Source organism: Myotis brandtii, unplaced genomic scaffold (genome assembly GCF_000412655.1).
Source record: "Myotis brandtii unplaced genomic scaffold, ASM41265v1 scaffold933, whole genome shotgun sequence".
Taxonomy (NCBI): domain Eukaryota; kingdom Metazoa; phylum Chordata; class Mammalia; order Chiroptera; family Vespertilionidae; genus Myotis; species Myotis brandtii.
This window is the reverse complement of record NW_005371850.1, coordinates 402,122-419,803: the sequence shown is the minus strand read 5'-3', so window position 1 is coordinate 419,803 and position 17,682 is coordinate 402,122. Positions and strand designations below refer to the sequence as shown.

Genomic DNA, 17,682 nt, shown 5'->3' with positions numbered 1-17,682 from the left:
AGTTTGGGGCAAGCATGGTGGCATGGGGGGCAGTTGGGGGTGAGCAGGCCGGTAGATGGGGCAGTTGGGGTCAAGCAGGCCAGCGGGGAGGGCAGTAGGGGGCAAGCAGGATGGCAGGGGGGGCCATTGGGGGCGATCAGAACAGCGAGGGGGGGAAGTTGGGGGCGATCAGGCCAGCAAGGGGGGGCGAGAAGGCCGGTTGGGGGACAGTTGGGGGCAAGCAGGCTGCAGGCAGAGTGGTTAGGGGCAATCAGGCAGGCAGGCAGGTGAGCAGTTAGAAGCCAGCAGCCCTGGATTGTGAGAGGGATGTCTGACTGCCGGTTTAAGCCCAATCCCACAGGGGGTCCCAGATTGGAGAGGGTGCAGGCCGGGCTGAGGGACATCCCTCTGTGCATGAATTTTGTGCACTGGGCCACTATTTAAAGAATAAAGCAGAATAACTGACACTATCCAAATTTAAGACTTACTAGAAAACCTACAATAATTCAGAGAGTTTGCAAAAGGATAAACAAACAGATCAATGGAACTGAGTAGAGATCCCAGAAATAAACTCATACAAATATAGTCAACTGGTCTTTGGCGAAAGAACAAAGGCAAAAAGGTTAGTCTTAATGGAAATAGATTAGTCTTTTCAACATATGAGACTGGACAAACTGGAAATTTACATGCCAAAAAAATATAATAATCTAGACAGACATTACATCCTTTACAAAGATTAACTCAAAATGGATCACAGATTTAAATATAAAATATAAAACTATAAAACTTCTAGAATATAATATAGGATAAAATCTAGATTAGCATTTAAAGATAATAGTTTAGATAAAACACCAAAAGCACAATTCATGAAAGAAAAAACTAAAAAGTTGAACTTTATTAAAATTAAAAACTTCTACTCTGCACAAGATGCTTGCTAAGACAATCCTAACTAATAAAGAGGGAATATGCTAATTGACCCTCATGCCATCGCAAAGATGGCGGTGCCCACAGCCAATAAGGAGGGAATATGCTAATTGACTGCCCCACCCTCAAAGATGGCAGCGCCCACAGTCCCATTTACCATCGCACCAAAAAAATTAAGCTACCTAGGAATAAGCTTAACTAAAGAGGTAAAAGACCTCTACTCAGAAAACTACAGGACTTTGAAAAAAGAGATAGAGGAAGACATAAACAGATGGAAGAACATACCGTGTTCATGGATTGGTAGAATCAACATCATTAAAATGTCCATACTACCCAAAGCAATCTATAAATTCAACGCACTTCCCATTAAAATACCAACGGCATACTTCACAGATCTAGAACGAACTCTCCAAAAATTCATCTGGAATAAAAAAAGACCCCGAATAGCTGCAGCAATCCTGAGAAAGAACAAAGTAGGTGGGATCTCAATACCAGATATCAAGCTGTATTACAAAGCCACTGTTCTCAAAACTGCCTGGTACTGGCACAAGAACAGACATATAGATCAATGGAATAGAATAGAAAGCCCAGAAATCAGCCCCAACCAATACGCTCAATTAATATTTGACAAAGGAGGCAAGAACATACAATGGAGTCAAGACAGTCTCTTCAATAAATGGTGCTGGGAAAATTGGACAGATACATGCAAGAAAATGAAACTAGACCACCAACTTACACCATACACAAAAATAAACTCAAAATGGATAAAGGACTTAAATATACGACAGGAAACCATAAAAATACTAGAAGAATCCAAAGGCAACAAAATCTCAGACATATGCCGAAGCAATTTCTTCACCGATACAGATCCTAGGGCATTGGAAACTAAAGAGAAAATAAACAAATGGGACTACATCAAAATAAAAAGTTTCTGCACAGCAAAAGAAACCATCAACAAAACAACAAGAAAGCCCACTACATGGGAGAACATATTTGCCAACATTATATCTGATAAGGGCCTAATCTCCAAAATTTATAGGGAACTCATACAACTTAACAAAAGGAAGATAAACAATCCAATCAAAAAATGGGCAAAGGACCTAAATAGACACCTTTCAAAAGAGGACATTCAGAAAGCCAAGAGACATATGAAAACATGCTCAAAGTCACTAATCATCCGAGAGATGCAAATCAAAACAACAATGAGGTACCATCTCACACCTGTCAGAATGGCTATCATCAACAAATCAACAAACGACAAGTGCTGGAGAGGATGTGGAGAAAAAGGAACACTTGTGCACTGCTGGTGGGAATGCAGACTGGTGCAGCCACTATGGAAGACAGTATGGAGTTTCCTCAAAAAACTGGAAATGGAACTCCCATTTGACCCTGTGATCCCACTTCTAGGAATATATCCCAAGAAACCAAAAACACCAATCAGAAAGGATATATGCACCCCTATGTTCATAGCAGCACAATTCACCATAGCTAAGATTTGGAAACAGCCTAAGTGCCCATCAGTAGATGAATGGATTAGAAAACTGTGGTACATCTACACGATGGAATACTATGCTGCTGTAAAAAAGAAGGAACTCTTACCATTTGCAACAGCATGGATGGAACTGGAGAGCATTATGCTAAGTGAAATAAGCCAGTCAATGAAGGAAAAATACCACATGATCTCACTCATTCATGGATAATAAAGACCATTAGCATAACCAATGGACATAAGACACTGGGGGGTAGGGGAAGCCGGGGAAATGTCAAGGGCGGGGAAAATAAAGGACACATATGTAATACCCTTTGTAATACTTTAAGCAATATAAATAAATAAATAAATAAATAAATAAATAAATATATAAATAAAAAATTAAAAATGGAACTCCCATTTGACCCAGTAATCCCACTTCTAGGAATATATCCAAAAAAATCATATTGCCTCAGCTATATGAGAAACACCAATCCAAAAGGACATATGCATCCCTATGTTCATAGCAGCTCAATTTACAAGAGCTAAGATTTAGAAACAGCCTAAGTGCCCATCAGCAGATGAGTGGATTAAAAATTCTGGTATATCTATACAATGGAATACTATGCTGCTGTAAAAAGGAAGGAATTCTTACCATTTGCAACAGCACAGATGGAACTGGAGAGCATTATACTAAGGGAAATAAGCCTGTCATAGAAAGGTAAATATCACATGATCTCATTCATTTGTGGAATATAATGAACATAAACTGATAAAAAAAAAAAAGCAGATCCAGAGGCAAAGAAGCATTGAACAGACTTTCAAACCTCAGAAGGATGGCAGCGGAAGGGGTGAGGGGGAAGAGATCAACCAAAGGACTTGTATGCATGCATATACATAACCAATGGACATAGACAATATGGGGGTGAGGGCATATGCTGGAAAGTGGGAGTGGCCTGGGAGAGGACAATGGGGGGGAAAGGAGAGACATATGTAATACTTTAATCAATAAAGTATTTTTAAAAAAGAAGATACAAATAAATGGAGGCATATATCGTATTCATGAATACAAAGAATTAACATCATTAAGATATCCATATTACCAAAAGCCATCTATAGCTTGAAAGCAAGCCCAGTCAAAATACCAATGGCATATTTTTGCAGGACTAAAACAAATAATCCAAAAATGTATATGGGACTACACAAAAAAACTGCCTCAGCTATATGAGAAAGAAGAAAAAATTTGGAGGTACCAGGTTACCCAATATAAAGTTATACTACAAGGCCATAGTAATCAAAACAGCATGGTATCACCATAAAAACAGACATAGATCAATGAAACAGAATAGAGATTCCCGAAATAAACCCATATCTATAAGCAAAAACACACAATGGGGTAAATATAGTCTATTCTATTAATGGTCTTGGACAAATTGAACAGATAAGTGCAACAAAATGAAACTTCTTACAACATACACAAGAATAAATTCAAAATGGATTAAAGACTTACATGTAAGACTCAAAACCATAAAAATCCTAGAAAAAGCATATACAGTAAAATATCTGACATTTCTCAGAGCAATCTTTTTTCTGATACATCTCCTTGGGCAAAGGAAACAAAACAAAAAAATAAACAAATGGGGTTACGTCAAACTAAAAAAATTTTAAACTACAAAAGAAACCATCAAAAAAATGAAGAGACAACCTACTACATGAGACAACATATTTGACAATGATACATCTGATAAGGGGTTAATATCCAACATTTATTCAAAACTCATATTTTGGAACCATGCCAATGAGGGCACAGAGATCTTGTATTCATACACTGGGATGTTCAAGGCCATTCTGGCATGAGCCTAAACGGGATGTCCAAGGACTCTGAGCCTGGGAATCATAATCAGGTTAAGATATCGAGCGGGTTCGAGGACATACAGTATACTGTGCACTTCTGTAGCCAAAATATGATTGATGTCACTGTTGACAATCAGCCTTCTTTGTCTCTGGAGTAATATACAAATTACTGACCAGTTAATCTGTTAGAGAGAGCAGCTGGGCAGAGAACTCCAAGAAGCAGAGGCAGGAGCACAGAGAAATAGCTCCAATGTGTGTAGAGAGCTCAGACAGAGCTGAGAGCTGGTACTGCCACAATATAAGGCTAAGAGCTCATAGAGGGTTCAGATATAGCTACCATGTTAATCAGCCAGTGTTCTGGGAAGGGAACACAGGAGAAGCTGCTGAGCCAGAGAGCTGAGATAGTGCCAGCTGCTCAGCTAAGGACTGTGAGTACAGAGACTAATGCTACTACTGTGTAGAAAAGGATATGTGTTCACCAGCCAGTGTCCAGCTGCCTGCCTGTATAGACTTTGCTGTAAAGAATTGTTTTGTCTGATGGCTATATGGCCACTAGCTTCTGCAATAAAGACTCATTCTTATACACCCACAACTTCTCATGGCTTCTCCATCTGCCCTGCCACCAATAAGTGACCTGCTGACTCTGACATCATGCTACTCAACAACAAGAAAAACAAAAAAAATCCACTTAAAAAATGGCAGAGGACCCAAATAGGCATTTCTCCAAACAGATCATATAGTCAATAGACATGTGAAAGATGGTCAACATCACCAATAGCCAGAGAAATGCAAATTAAAACCACAATAAGATATCAACTCACACCTGTCAGAATGGCTGTCTTCAGTAAATCCACAAATGGCAAGTGTTGGTGAGGATATGGAGAATGAGAACCTTCATGTATTGTTGGTGGGAATGCTGACAGGTGCAGTCACTATGGAAAACAGTATGGAGGGTCCTTAAAATTTTAAAAATAAATGGGCCTTTAAAATCACTGATTCTACTTCTAGGGATTTAACCATAGAAACACAAAACACTAATTCTAAAGAATATATGCACCCCCTATGTTCATTGCAGGGTTATTTACCATAGCCAAGCTATGGAAGCAACCCAAGTGCCCATAGATGAGTGGATATAAAAGCTGAATATAAATGAAAATAATAATGAAATGTTATCATTTTCAACAGCATGGATGGACCTAGAAGTTATGCTTAGTGAAATAAGTCAGTCAAAGACAAATATCATATGGTTTCACTTATATGTGAAATCTAAAGAACAAAATAAATGACCCTAGTAGGTTTGGCTCAGTGGATAGAGCGTCAGCCTGTGGACTGAAGGGTCCCAGGTTCAATTCCAGCAAAGGGCACATGCCCGGGTTGCAGTATCAATCCCCAGTAGGGGGCAGGCAAGAGGCAGCCAATCAATGATTCTCTCTCATCATTGATGTTTCTACCTCTCTCTCCCTCTCCCTTCCTCTCTGAAATCATAAATATATTTTAAAAAATGAACAAAGAAAATAAATGAACAAACAAAATTGAAACAGACTCATAGATATAAAGAGAGAACTTGTAGGTGCTAGAGTGAAGGGGGTGTTAGGACACTGACTGAAAGAGGTGAAGGGATTAAGAAGCACAAATTGGTACAACATAGTCACAGGGAAGTAAGAAAAGCATAGGAAATATAGACAATAATATTGTGATGACTATGTATGGTGCCAGTTGGAGTAATGGAGACATCAAAGGGCAATACTTCATAAAGTACCAGAGACCCGGTGAACGAATTTGTGCACCAGTGGGTTTCCTCGGCCTGGCCTGCAGGATTGGGCCAAAACTGGCTCTCTGACATCCCCCAAAGGATCCCAGATTATGAGAGGGCCCAGGCCAGGCCAAGGGACCCCACTGGTGCATGATCAGGGCCAGGGAGGGATGCGGGAGGTTGGCCAGCCAGGGACGGACCACAGGAGGGCTCCAGGGTGTTTCTGGCCCATCTCACTCAGTCCCAATTGGCTGGACCCCAGCAACAAGCTCACCTACCAGTCAGAGTGTCTGCCCTCTGGTGGTCAGTGCATATCATAGCAAGCATTTGAGCGGCCTTAGCATATCATTAGCATATTATGCTTTGATTGGTTGAATGTCTGATTGGACGACCGGACACTTAGCATATTAGGCTTTTATTTTATAGGATATGGTTGTCTAACCAACTAAGCTATATACCCAAAAACAATACATAATAAAATTTTAAAAACTCAAACAATCTAGCCTTATGCCTAAAGAAATTATAAAAAGAACAGCAAACAAAGCACAAAGTGAGTAGAATGAAGGAAATAAAAAAGATCAGACCAGAAATAAATGAAATAGAATCTAAAATAACAATACAAAAGATCAATACAAGAGCTCATTGTTTGAAAAGATAAACAAGATTGGTAAACATTTAACCAGATTCATCAAGAAAGAGAGATGATTCAAATAAATATAATCAGAAATGAAAGAGGAGAAGTAACAACTGACACCACAGAAATTCAAAAGATTATAAGAAAACTAGAGGCCCAGTGCACAAATTCAAGAATGAGTGGGGTCCCTTTGCCTGGTCAGTGATCGAGGCCTATTGGGGACTGGTCGGCTAGGGCCACAGAAGGTTGACTGTGGGAGCACACTGACCACCAGGGGGAAGCTCCTGCATTGAGTGTCTTCCCCCTGGTAGTCAGTGCACATCATAGCGACTGGTTGACCGGTCATTACAATTGTTCTGGTTGTTTGGTTGTAATGGTCACTTAGGCTTTTATATACATAGATATTACAAACATCTATACACCAACAAATTGCACAATATGAAATAAATGAATAAATTCCTAGAAACACAATCTTCCACAAATGAATCAAGAAGAAATAGGAAATCTGAACAGACTAATTACAACTAATTTAATAATAATAAAAAAAAAAAAACTCCAGCGAACAAAAGTCCTGGTCTGGATGGCTTCACATGTGAATTTCACCAAATATTCAAAAAAGAACTAACATCTATCCTTCTCAAACTATTCCAAAAAATGCAAGGGGAGTAAAGACTCCCACTCTCATTTTACAAAAACAGTATTACCCAAATCAAATTCCAACACCAAATGAAGACACTACAAAGACAAAAATTATAGGCTAATTTCCCTGATGAACATGGATGCAAAAATCCTCAACACAATATTACCAAACCAAATCCAGAAATACATTAAAATATTAAACACCATGATCATATGAGATTTATTCCTGGGATGCAAGATTGGTACAATATCTGCAAATCAATTCACCTGACACACCACATAAACAAAATGAAAATTATATGATCTTATCTATAGACATAGAAAAAGAATTTCACAAAATCCAGCACCTATTTAGGATACAAACTCTCAGAAAAGTGGGAATAAAGGGAACATACCTCAACATAATAAAGGCCATATGTGACAAACCCAGTCAACATCATACTCAATGGGCAAAAACTAAAACCGTTTCCCTTAATATCAGGAACAAGAAAGGGATGTTCACTTTCACCACTCTTGTTCAACATAGTAGTGGAAGCCCTAGGCACAGCAATCAGACTAAAAGAAGAAATAAAAGGCATCCAAATTGGAAAGGAAGATGTAAAACTGTCATTTTCAGATGACATAATACTGCATGTTGAAAACCTTAAAAATTTCACCAAGAAAAACAAACAAACAAAAAACACAACAACTATGATTGATATAGACATTCAGTAAGATAGTAGGATACAAAATTAATATTCATAAATCAGTGGTATTTGTATACACCAATAATGAACTATCCGGAAGGGAAACTAAGAAACCAATCACATTTACAAATGCATTAAAATAATTAAATACCTAAGAATATAAACAAGGAGGTAAAAGAACTATACTCAGAAAATTAGAAGATACTAAAGAAGGAAACTGAAGAAGATACAAATAAGTGGAATCACATACCATGTTCATGGATAGAAATAATTAACATCATTAAAATGTCCATACTACCAAAAGCAATCTACACTTGCAACATAATTCCTATCAAAATATCAATTATGTATTTCACAGAACTAGAACAAATCATCCAAAAATTTAGATATATAGATTAATGGAACAGAAGAGATGGCCCAGAAATAAATCTATATGATCAATTAATATTTGACAAAGGAGGAAAAACATAACCATGGGGTAAAAAAAATCTATTATAATAAATGGTGCTGAGAAAATTGGACAGACATGCAAAAAATTGAAATGAGTACACCTTACACCATATACAAGAATAAACTCAAAATGGATTAAGATTTAAACGTAAGATTCAAAACCATAATAATCCTAGAAAATAATAGTCAGTAAAATCTCAGACATTTCTTGTAGCAATATTTTTTCTGACATATATCCTTGGGCAGGGGAAACAAACAAAAAAAAATAAACAAATGGCACTATATCAAACTAAAAAGTTTTGAATAGCCAAGCAAAACATCAAAAAATTGAAAAGACAACCTATTGAATGGAAGAAGCTATTCATCAATGATACATCTGATAAGAGGTTAATATTAAAATTTATAAGAACTCATACTTTTCAACACCAAAGAATACAAACCAATTAAAAATGGGCAGAGAACCTGAATAGACACTTCTCTAATAGACATATGAAAAGATGCTTAATGTCATAAGCATTGCATTTATGGTTTAAATGCAAATCAAAATCATAATAAGATATTAGCTCACACCTATCAGAATCTACACTAATAAAAACAAAGATGCTAATTGACTGTACCTTCACTACACCCTAAGCCACACCCACCAGCCAATCAGAGTGACTATATGCAAATTAACCCAACCAAGATGGTGGTCGGCAGCCTTGGAGTTGGAGCAAGCATGAGGCTTGGTTGCCCTGGCCAGGCACCCCAGTGGGGACCCCCACACTGATGGGGCTGTGGCCAGCCTGAAAATGGCCCTCAACCCCTCACCCAGGATGGCTAGGCACCCCACTGGGGACCCCCTCACTGAAGGGGCTGTGGCCAGCCTGCAAACAGCCATCAGCCACTCACCCAGGCTGGCCACACTCTCATGGGGTGAGGGTCCCTGCTGGGGGGCTTGGCCAGCCTGAAAACTGCCATCAGCCACTCACCCAAACTGGCCAGGCACTCCAGCAGGACCCCCCGACCCTGAAGGTGCTATGGCCAGCCTGCAAATGGCGCTCAGCCCCTCACCCAGGATGGCCAGGCACCCCAGTGGGGACCCCCACACTGAAGGTGCTATGGCCAGCCTGCAGACAGCCATCAGCCCCTCATCCAGGCTGGCCAGGCACCCCAGGGGGAACCCCTACCCTGAAGGGGCTGTGGGCAGCCTACAACAGCCCTCAGCCCCTCACCCAGGCTGGCCAGGCACCCCAGGGGGGACCCCCACCCTGAAGGGGCTATGGCCAGCCTGCAAACAGCCATTATCCCCTCACCCAGGCTGACCAGGCACTCCTATATAATAAAAGGGTAATATGCAAATTGACCCTAACAGCAGAACGACTGGGAATGACTGGTCACTATGACACACACTGATCACCAGGGGGCAGATGCTCAATGCAGGAGGAGCTCTGCTCAGCCACAAGCCAGGCTGAAGGCTGCCAGTACAGTGGTGGTGGTGGGAGCCTCTCCTGCCTCCTCAGCAGCACTAAGGATGTCTGACTGCAGCTTAGGCCTGCTCCCCACTGGCAAATAGATATCCCCCGAGGGCTCCCGGGTTGCCAGAGGGATGTCTGACTGCCAGCTTAGGCCCAATTCCCCAGGGAGCGGGCTTAAGCCAGCAGGTGGTCATCCCCCGAGGGGTCCCAGACTGTGAGAGGGCACAGGCCGGGCTGAGGGACCCCCGTCCCCCGAGTGCACAAATTTTTGTGCACCAGGCCTCTAGTCATTAATAAATCCACAAGTGGCAAGTGTTGGTGAGGATATGGAGAAAAAGGAATCCTCATGCATTGTTGGTGGAAATGCATACGTTTCAGCCACCTGGGACAACATTATGGATGTTTCTTAAAAAATTTAAAATGGAACTGCCTTATGACCCAACAATTCCACTCCTGGTATTTATCTGAATAAAACCAAACCACTAATTTGAAAGAATATATGCATGTTTGTTGCAGCATTATGTACAATAGCCAAGATATGGAAGCAACCCAAGTGCCCAATAATAGATGATTGGATAAAGAAGTGTTACATATATACAGTAGAGTATTACTCAGCCATTTAAAAAAATGAAAATTTACCATTTGTGACAGCATGGATGGACCTAGAGGGTATTATGTTCATTGATATAAGTCAATCTGAGAAAGACAAATACCATGTGACTTCACTTATGTGTGGAATATAAAGAACAAAATAAATGAACAAACACATTGAAAACAACTCATGAACACAGAGAACCCACTGGTTCTCAGAGGGAAGGAGCTTTAGATACTGTTTAAAAAGGTGGAGGGATTAGAATGTACAAATCGGTAGTTACAAAATAGTCACAAGGATGCTGGTTAAAGCCTGGGGAGTATAGTCAATAGTGTTGCAATAACTATGTGTGGTGCCAGGTGGGTGCTGAAGTTATGGGGGGGAGGGGAGGAAACACTCTAAGGTTTGTGATTGTCTAGCCACTGTACTGTACACCGAAACCAAAACAAAATAATGCTGAAAGGAAAAATTTCTACTATTATATTTTTGGGAACTTTTTTGTTGTTGGAGGATGTGTTCCATTGGCATATAAGTAGGCATGAGACTTCTTTTTTAAACCATAATGAAGCATCATGGACCAGAATTACCCTTCCACCTTTAAATAATGAAAAACTGGACAAAAATAAAGGAACAGCAATGTTCAGACATTGGAGAACAGAAAGCACAAGGCAGTAATCCCTGAAAAAAAAAAAAAGGAAAAAGACTTATGACATTCATGCCAGCTTATTGCCTGGTGTTTCTAGGTCACAGCAAAAGAAGTTTCCTTGAATTCAAAGACAACGTTTAGAGTTTTGGCAACTAGAATTAATGGGACACAGTACTAAAGAGAAGCAAGCCACACAGATTAAGAGACAGCTCTGTAGATGTGCAGAGGGTTTGATGTAGAGAGAGGCTTTCACTATCCATTCCAAAGCTCTAGATACCTTTCTATCCTACCTAGATAGAATCTCTTGATCAGAAGTCTATATAGAACCTGGCAATACTAAGGAATGTATATCTGTCTTTGTTTTATACATGGCAACATTAGGGTTTAAAGCTCATGTTGAAAGAGGACAGGATTCCCATCAACTATTTCTAATTCTTATTTTCCATTTCTAAACTATATTCCATAGTATATATTACATGATTGTTAGAAAATTCTGTCCATTACTAAGACATAAGTAAGGTAATGCCTCCTTCCTGTTGACAAGTTGTCAGAACTTTCACATCCTAGTTCTAGCAGCTGTGACTACAGCTGAGTATCTACCAGTAGCATTAGTGTTTATGAGATGATCTATAATTAATAGTAACAAAATCTAAAAACAATCTCTTAATTTTATTACTGCTCCATCTTAAAGGCCTGCCACTCCTGCAACTTTTTAGTACACTCTAATCACAACTAAAATCCTCCATTCCCAGTAATATCATGGTACTCCTCAAAAATGAGTCTATTTTTCGTAACATGTAGCCTTAACTAGAAATGTCAATACTTGCTTGATAACCAGCTTGATTGTATGACTCTAAAATTCAGGGAATCTATGTTATAACTTAATAATTATTACTTTAAATTGTAGGAAATTATAGAAATCAATGCCCTCAATAGAGGTTAGTAACACTGATGCTTAAATAAGTGGAAACTTACGTGATTCAGATGCAGAAACTTCTATAAAGTCTTCAGTTGAGTGAGTTTTTATGAATTCTGAAATAATGGTGAATTTGTTGTTTCAAATATAATAATTCATTCAAAAGAAAAAAATTCTAAGAAAAACAATAGAGCTACCAACATGTAGATCCTCCCAATTGGGTAACAATGGTAATATCTATAACTGAGTGATGTGAAATCATCATTTTTTTGACAAAACTTGGTTTTCATCTTATATTCTCTTAATGTTACCATCATATAATCCCCCTTCCTTTCATATCCAATCACCAAGTTTTGTCTATTTTACCAGGCACATATTTCTCAAATATGACCCTTCTTTTTCACTTGTGCTCTAACATAGGCACTTATATACAGTAATAACTTATCTTTCCTACTCCCAGACCCCTAATCTAGCTTCTACCATGTGGCCAGAATAATCTTTCAATTAAATGCAACAATGTCACTTCCCTAGAAAAAATCGTCAATGAGTCCTTATTATATTTAATTAATTAATTTTTTAAAAATCCCTAGCGCAACAGTCAATCCCTCTCTCCTACCTTATCCCTAACTATTGCTTTATAGTCTAGTCCCGTGGTTGGCAAACTGTGGCTCACGAGCCACATGCGGCTCTTTGGCCCCTTGAGTGTGGCTCTTCCTAAGCCTTAGGAGTACCCTAATTAATAACAATGTACCTACCTATATAGTTTAAGTTTAAAAAATTTGGCTCTCAAAAGAAATTTCAACCATTGTATTGTTGATATTTGGTTCTGTTGACTAATGAGTTTGCCGACCACTCGTCTAGTCTAATACCATTCCAGTTGTAATTCCCCATTCATACTGTTTGTTCATATTATATCTTCTTAAAGTACGAAATATCTCCCTTCTTCACTTAACTAAGTCCTATTCATGTTTTAAGGTTGCATAAAACCTTCCTAACACTCAAATTGAACAAATTGGCTCCTTTCTGTAGACTCACTGCGAATTATACAAACAATTAGCATGCATTACACTATAAAATGTGATAGCATGTGCTTGTGCCTTTAGTCAGTTGTGGGTTTTATGGGAGCAACAACCAAATTGTATTCATTTTATACACTCCTAGAATTTGCAATATAATAAGAATTTTTATTAAAAATATAAAACTCACTGTTTTTTTTCAAATTCGCCATTAAGTATCTTTTTAATTAAATATATCAAGGTACCCTAGCCAGTTTGGCTCAGTGGATAGAGCACTGTCAGCCCGCAGACTGAAGGGTTCGATTCTGGTCAAGGGCACGTACTTTGGTTGCAGGTTCCCCGGCCCTGGTTGAGGTGCATGCAGAAAGCAACCAATTCATGTGTCTCTCTCACATTGATGTTTCTCTCTGTTTCTCCCTCTCCCTTCCATGCACTCTAAAAAATCAATGCAAAAATATCCTCCAGTGAGGATTAACAAAAAATAAAAAAATGTATTGAGGTGACATTGGTTAATAAAATTTTATAGGTTTCAAGTGTAGAGTTCTATGATACATCATTTATGTATTGCACTACCTGTTTACTACCCAAAGTCAAATATATTTTCATCACCATATATTTGACTCCCTTTACCCTTTACTACCTCTCCTCCTTTCCCTCTAGTAACATCTTTTGAAATTTACTATTGTATAATTTTATGGCTATGAGCTTTTAAACTATAAGTCTCAAAATGTTAATGTATTTAGGAAACATCATAAAGGCAAACATATATAAAAGATCACCTTCAATTTTCTGCTGTACATTTACATAACTTTGCACTGCTTCTGGTGGACTTTCACTATCCCTGTTAAAATGTCAATAAATAAAACATTTATTATCAAAGAATAAGATTCTTAAATAAGAACTAGGATATCTACTGTTTTTAAAATAAAATTTAAGATGTTCTTTAGCCTTTATTCACAGACAGTAAAGTAAATTATTAGCAAGTAAATAGGTCAAACTCTGTAATTCTATAAATTCTATAGATATACCAACAATATTCACAACAAAAATAGCAAAATTAAATTGGGTAGAAGCATGAAATTTCTTTTTGTCAATTATTATTAATGTGTATGCACTAAAATACAAGTTTAGAGTTAAAATACTTTGCTTAAAATGTGTTTTACTTACTTATTATGTGACTTTGGGTACTTAAGTTACTTAACCTCTCTGAGCTTCAGTTTCTTCATCTATTGAAACTAAGGTATTAGAGTACCTATTGCATAAAGCATTTGTAAGGACCAAAGGTAAATGTAAAGTTACAAGGAAAATACCTAGCAAATATCAGACAATTAAATTTCAGGGATTAATATTAACATATGATTAGAAACTAATTTCATGCCTCACAAAGATGCTCAAGGGAATATAGCTGAGCCTCTTAAACAATGCTCTATTATGCAACCCCATTGGAACCAACTCATGTACCACTCCCTTCATTCATTTAAGGCTAGTCAGTGATAGATGGAGCTACCAATAAAGTAATTGCATAATAAACAGTAGCCCTTCCCAATTACAGGTACTTTCTATTTTAACACTATAAAATTAAAAGGTTTGGTTTATGTTTAATGCAAAACAAGTTGTTTATAAATGATAATTTTTACTTAGATAAGTTACTATACCAGATGTGATTAAAAATAACAGAATAATAGAGGAGCAAATGAACAGATATTCCATGGAATTAAATAATTAACATTGTTGAAATGTCCATACTATCCCAAGTGATCTACAGATTCAATGTAATCCCTATCAAAATTCCAATGGCACTTTTCACAAAAATAGAATGCAGACTGGTATATCCACTGTGGAAAATATGGAGTTTCTTCAAACAATTAAAAATTGAACTGCCTCTTGACCCAGTGATTCCAACTCTCGAAATATATCCTAAGAATCCTGAAACACCAATTCAAAAATATATAACCACCCTTATATTCATTGCAGGGTTATTTATGATAGCCAAGATCTGGAAACAGATCAGTAGATGAGTGGATAAAAAAGCTATGGGACATTTACACAATGGATTACTATGTAGCTGTGAAAAAGAAGAATATCTTACTTTTTGCAATGGCATAAATGAACCTGGAGATTATTATGCTAAGTGAAATAAGCCAATCAGATAAAGACAAATGTCACATGATTTCACTTACAAGTGGAGTCTAATTAACAAAATAAACTGACAAAATAGAAACTGAGGCATGGATATATGAAAAAGACTGACAGCTGACAGAGGGGAGGGTAAGGGGGGACTGGATGAAAGAAGGTGAAGGGAATAGCCAAAAAACACATATGTATAACCCATAGACACAGTGTGGTGATGGCCAGAGGGAGGGGGGCAGGCGATGGGTAGAGGTGGGCAAAGGGGAGAAAAATAAGGACATCTGGAATAGTGTCAACAATAAAAATTAAGTTTTTTTTAAAAAAAAGAGAAAGAATCCTAAAAATTCATATGGAACCAGAAAACAGCCTGAATAGCCAATTCTTCAGAAAAATAAAAAAAATGGTTTAAAAAAGAAGAAGAACAACAACAACAACAAAGCTGGAGGAATCTTACTTCCTGATTTCAAACTATAGCAATTAATGCATTGTGGTACTGGCATAAAAAATACATACAGACCAATGGAACAAAACAGAGAGCCCTCATGCACGCAGTCAATTCTTCTTTGACAAGGATGCCAAGAATACACAATGGGGAAAGGATAGCCTATTCAATAAGTGTTGCTGGGAGAACAGAATATGTACAGGTAAAAGATTTAAATAGAACCATCATCTTATACCATAACACAAAATGAACTCAAAATGTATTAAAGGTTTAAGTGTAAGACCTGAACCCATAAAACTCCTAGAAAAAAACATGGGGGACAAACTACTTGAAATTGGTATTGGCAATGATACTTTGGGTATTACACCAAAATCACAGCCAACAAGAGCAAAAACAAACAAATGCGATTGCATCAAATATGAAAGCTTCTGTACCCTGAAGGAAATATCAACAAAATGAAAAGGAAAGCTACAGAAAAGGAGAAAATATCTGTAAACTATATACCTAATAAGAGATTAATGTCCAAAATATATGAGCAGCTAATACAAATCAATAACAAATACTAAATAACCCAATTTTTAAAATCACAAAGAAATAGACAAATGAATAGACATTTTCCACAGAAGACATACAAATGGCCAACAGATTCGTGAAAAGGTACTCAACATCACTAATCATCAGGGAAACACAAATCAAAACCACAATGAAATAGTACCTCATACCTGTTAGGGTGGCTATTATCAAAAAGACAATAGAGAAGTGTTGGTAAGAATGTAGAGACAGGGAACACTTCTACACTGCTATTGATAATGTAAATTGATACAACCTTTTTGCATAACAGTAGGTTTCAAAAACATTTTTTAAAAAGAACTAGCACCGAGAGGATATTCAGCTGAGACACAGTTTTCAGCTGGGAAAGGCAGAGGACTCCCGGAGAAAGGGGACGGTTGGAGACTGCAGCTGGAATCTCTCCCAGAGTGTCGGCTCAGCCGCGGGAACCACGCCATCTTGAGTGGCTGTTATTGGAAGCGTATACATCCAAAGACCTGGCATCCAGAGATCGGCTGCTAACCCGGAAACACCGGATCTGGGACAGTGCGACTAGGGGAGCCCTGCTTCTCCTCACAGAAAGGTCAGATTTCGCCTGAAGGTGCGGTTTGCAATTCAGGTTGGGGAGAGGAACATGCGCGGGGAGGTCTGCGTCCCACAAAGTCCGCGGCCTTTGGGGCCAGCTTGATCCACGAGTGTGGAAGGGCTCCCACAGGGCTGCTGGCAGAAGGGAACGCTAAAAATAAGCCCATAGCTGGACTGGATGCAAAAAGGCAACCTCAGATTTTGCCAGTGTGCCTGTTGCTTGGTGCCAGGAGAGAGAGGGCACACGGAGAAGACTGCGCACAGAGCTGGAAGGTGGAGGGTTGCAAATTCGCGCAACTTCTCAGGCTCTTGTTTTTTTCTCTTCCCCTTAAATCTTTGCGTTTGATTATTAAACCCAGTGCATGGGATTGCCCAGTTGGGGACACTCGCAGAGACTGCAGGGGAAAGTTGTTTTTGTGGAACCTGGGAAACAGAGCGGGGAGTAATGATTAAAGAACCAGCTCTGGGCAGTGGACTTTCCCAAACCAGTTTTAAGTACAATAGAGAAAATAAACTCTAACTACTGGATAGAGAGGACTTATAGCCTCGGAGGTCAATCCAGACACACTGCCACCCAGAGGCAGAGCCACGAACTGACTCTTCTGTAAACACAAATAAAGGCAGTCTGGGAAACAAATACGGCCTGCTTTAAAATCAGGACTGTGGTTTACAACACGGAGGAACAGTGTATCGGAGGGAAATTCAACATTCTCCTGAATACCTGGCAGGACTAAGGCGTGCCAGACAGAAGAGTAGAAGAACTGAAGGATCTTCACTACTGCACATTATTTATTTATTTTTTATTATTCTTTTTCCACCTTTTAATTAAGAAACCAATTTTTTTTCTTTTTTCATCACCTAATTTTACCCTTTTAATTACTACATTTTTATTTTTAACCAGTATTATTACTACTACCATTTTACCATTTTTTAAAGTGTCATTTTATTTTCTCTTTATTTTA

At 38.5% G+C, this 17,682-nt stretch overlaps 1 protein-coding gene across 1 annotated transcript in view; it reads right to left on the bottom strand.

Moving 5' to 3' along the window:
- The window catches only part of CCDC7 (coiled-coil domain containing 7), a 170,974-nt gene that overhangs the window by 66,937 nt on the left and 86,355 nt on the right, over positions 1 to 17,682 (bottom strand). Inside the window, exons 7-8 of the mRNA XM_005885883.2 lie at positions 13,794 to 13,855; positions 12,058 to 12,114 (exon numbers count right to left, since the gene is read on the bottom strand). Coding sequence (XP_005885945.1) covers positions 12,058 to 12,114; positions 13,794 to 13,855 — 119 coding nt within the window. The remainder of the gene's footprint in view (positions 1 to 12,057; positions 12,115 to 13,793; positions 13,856 to 17,682) is intronic.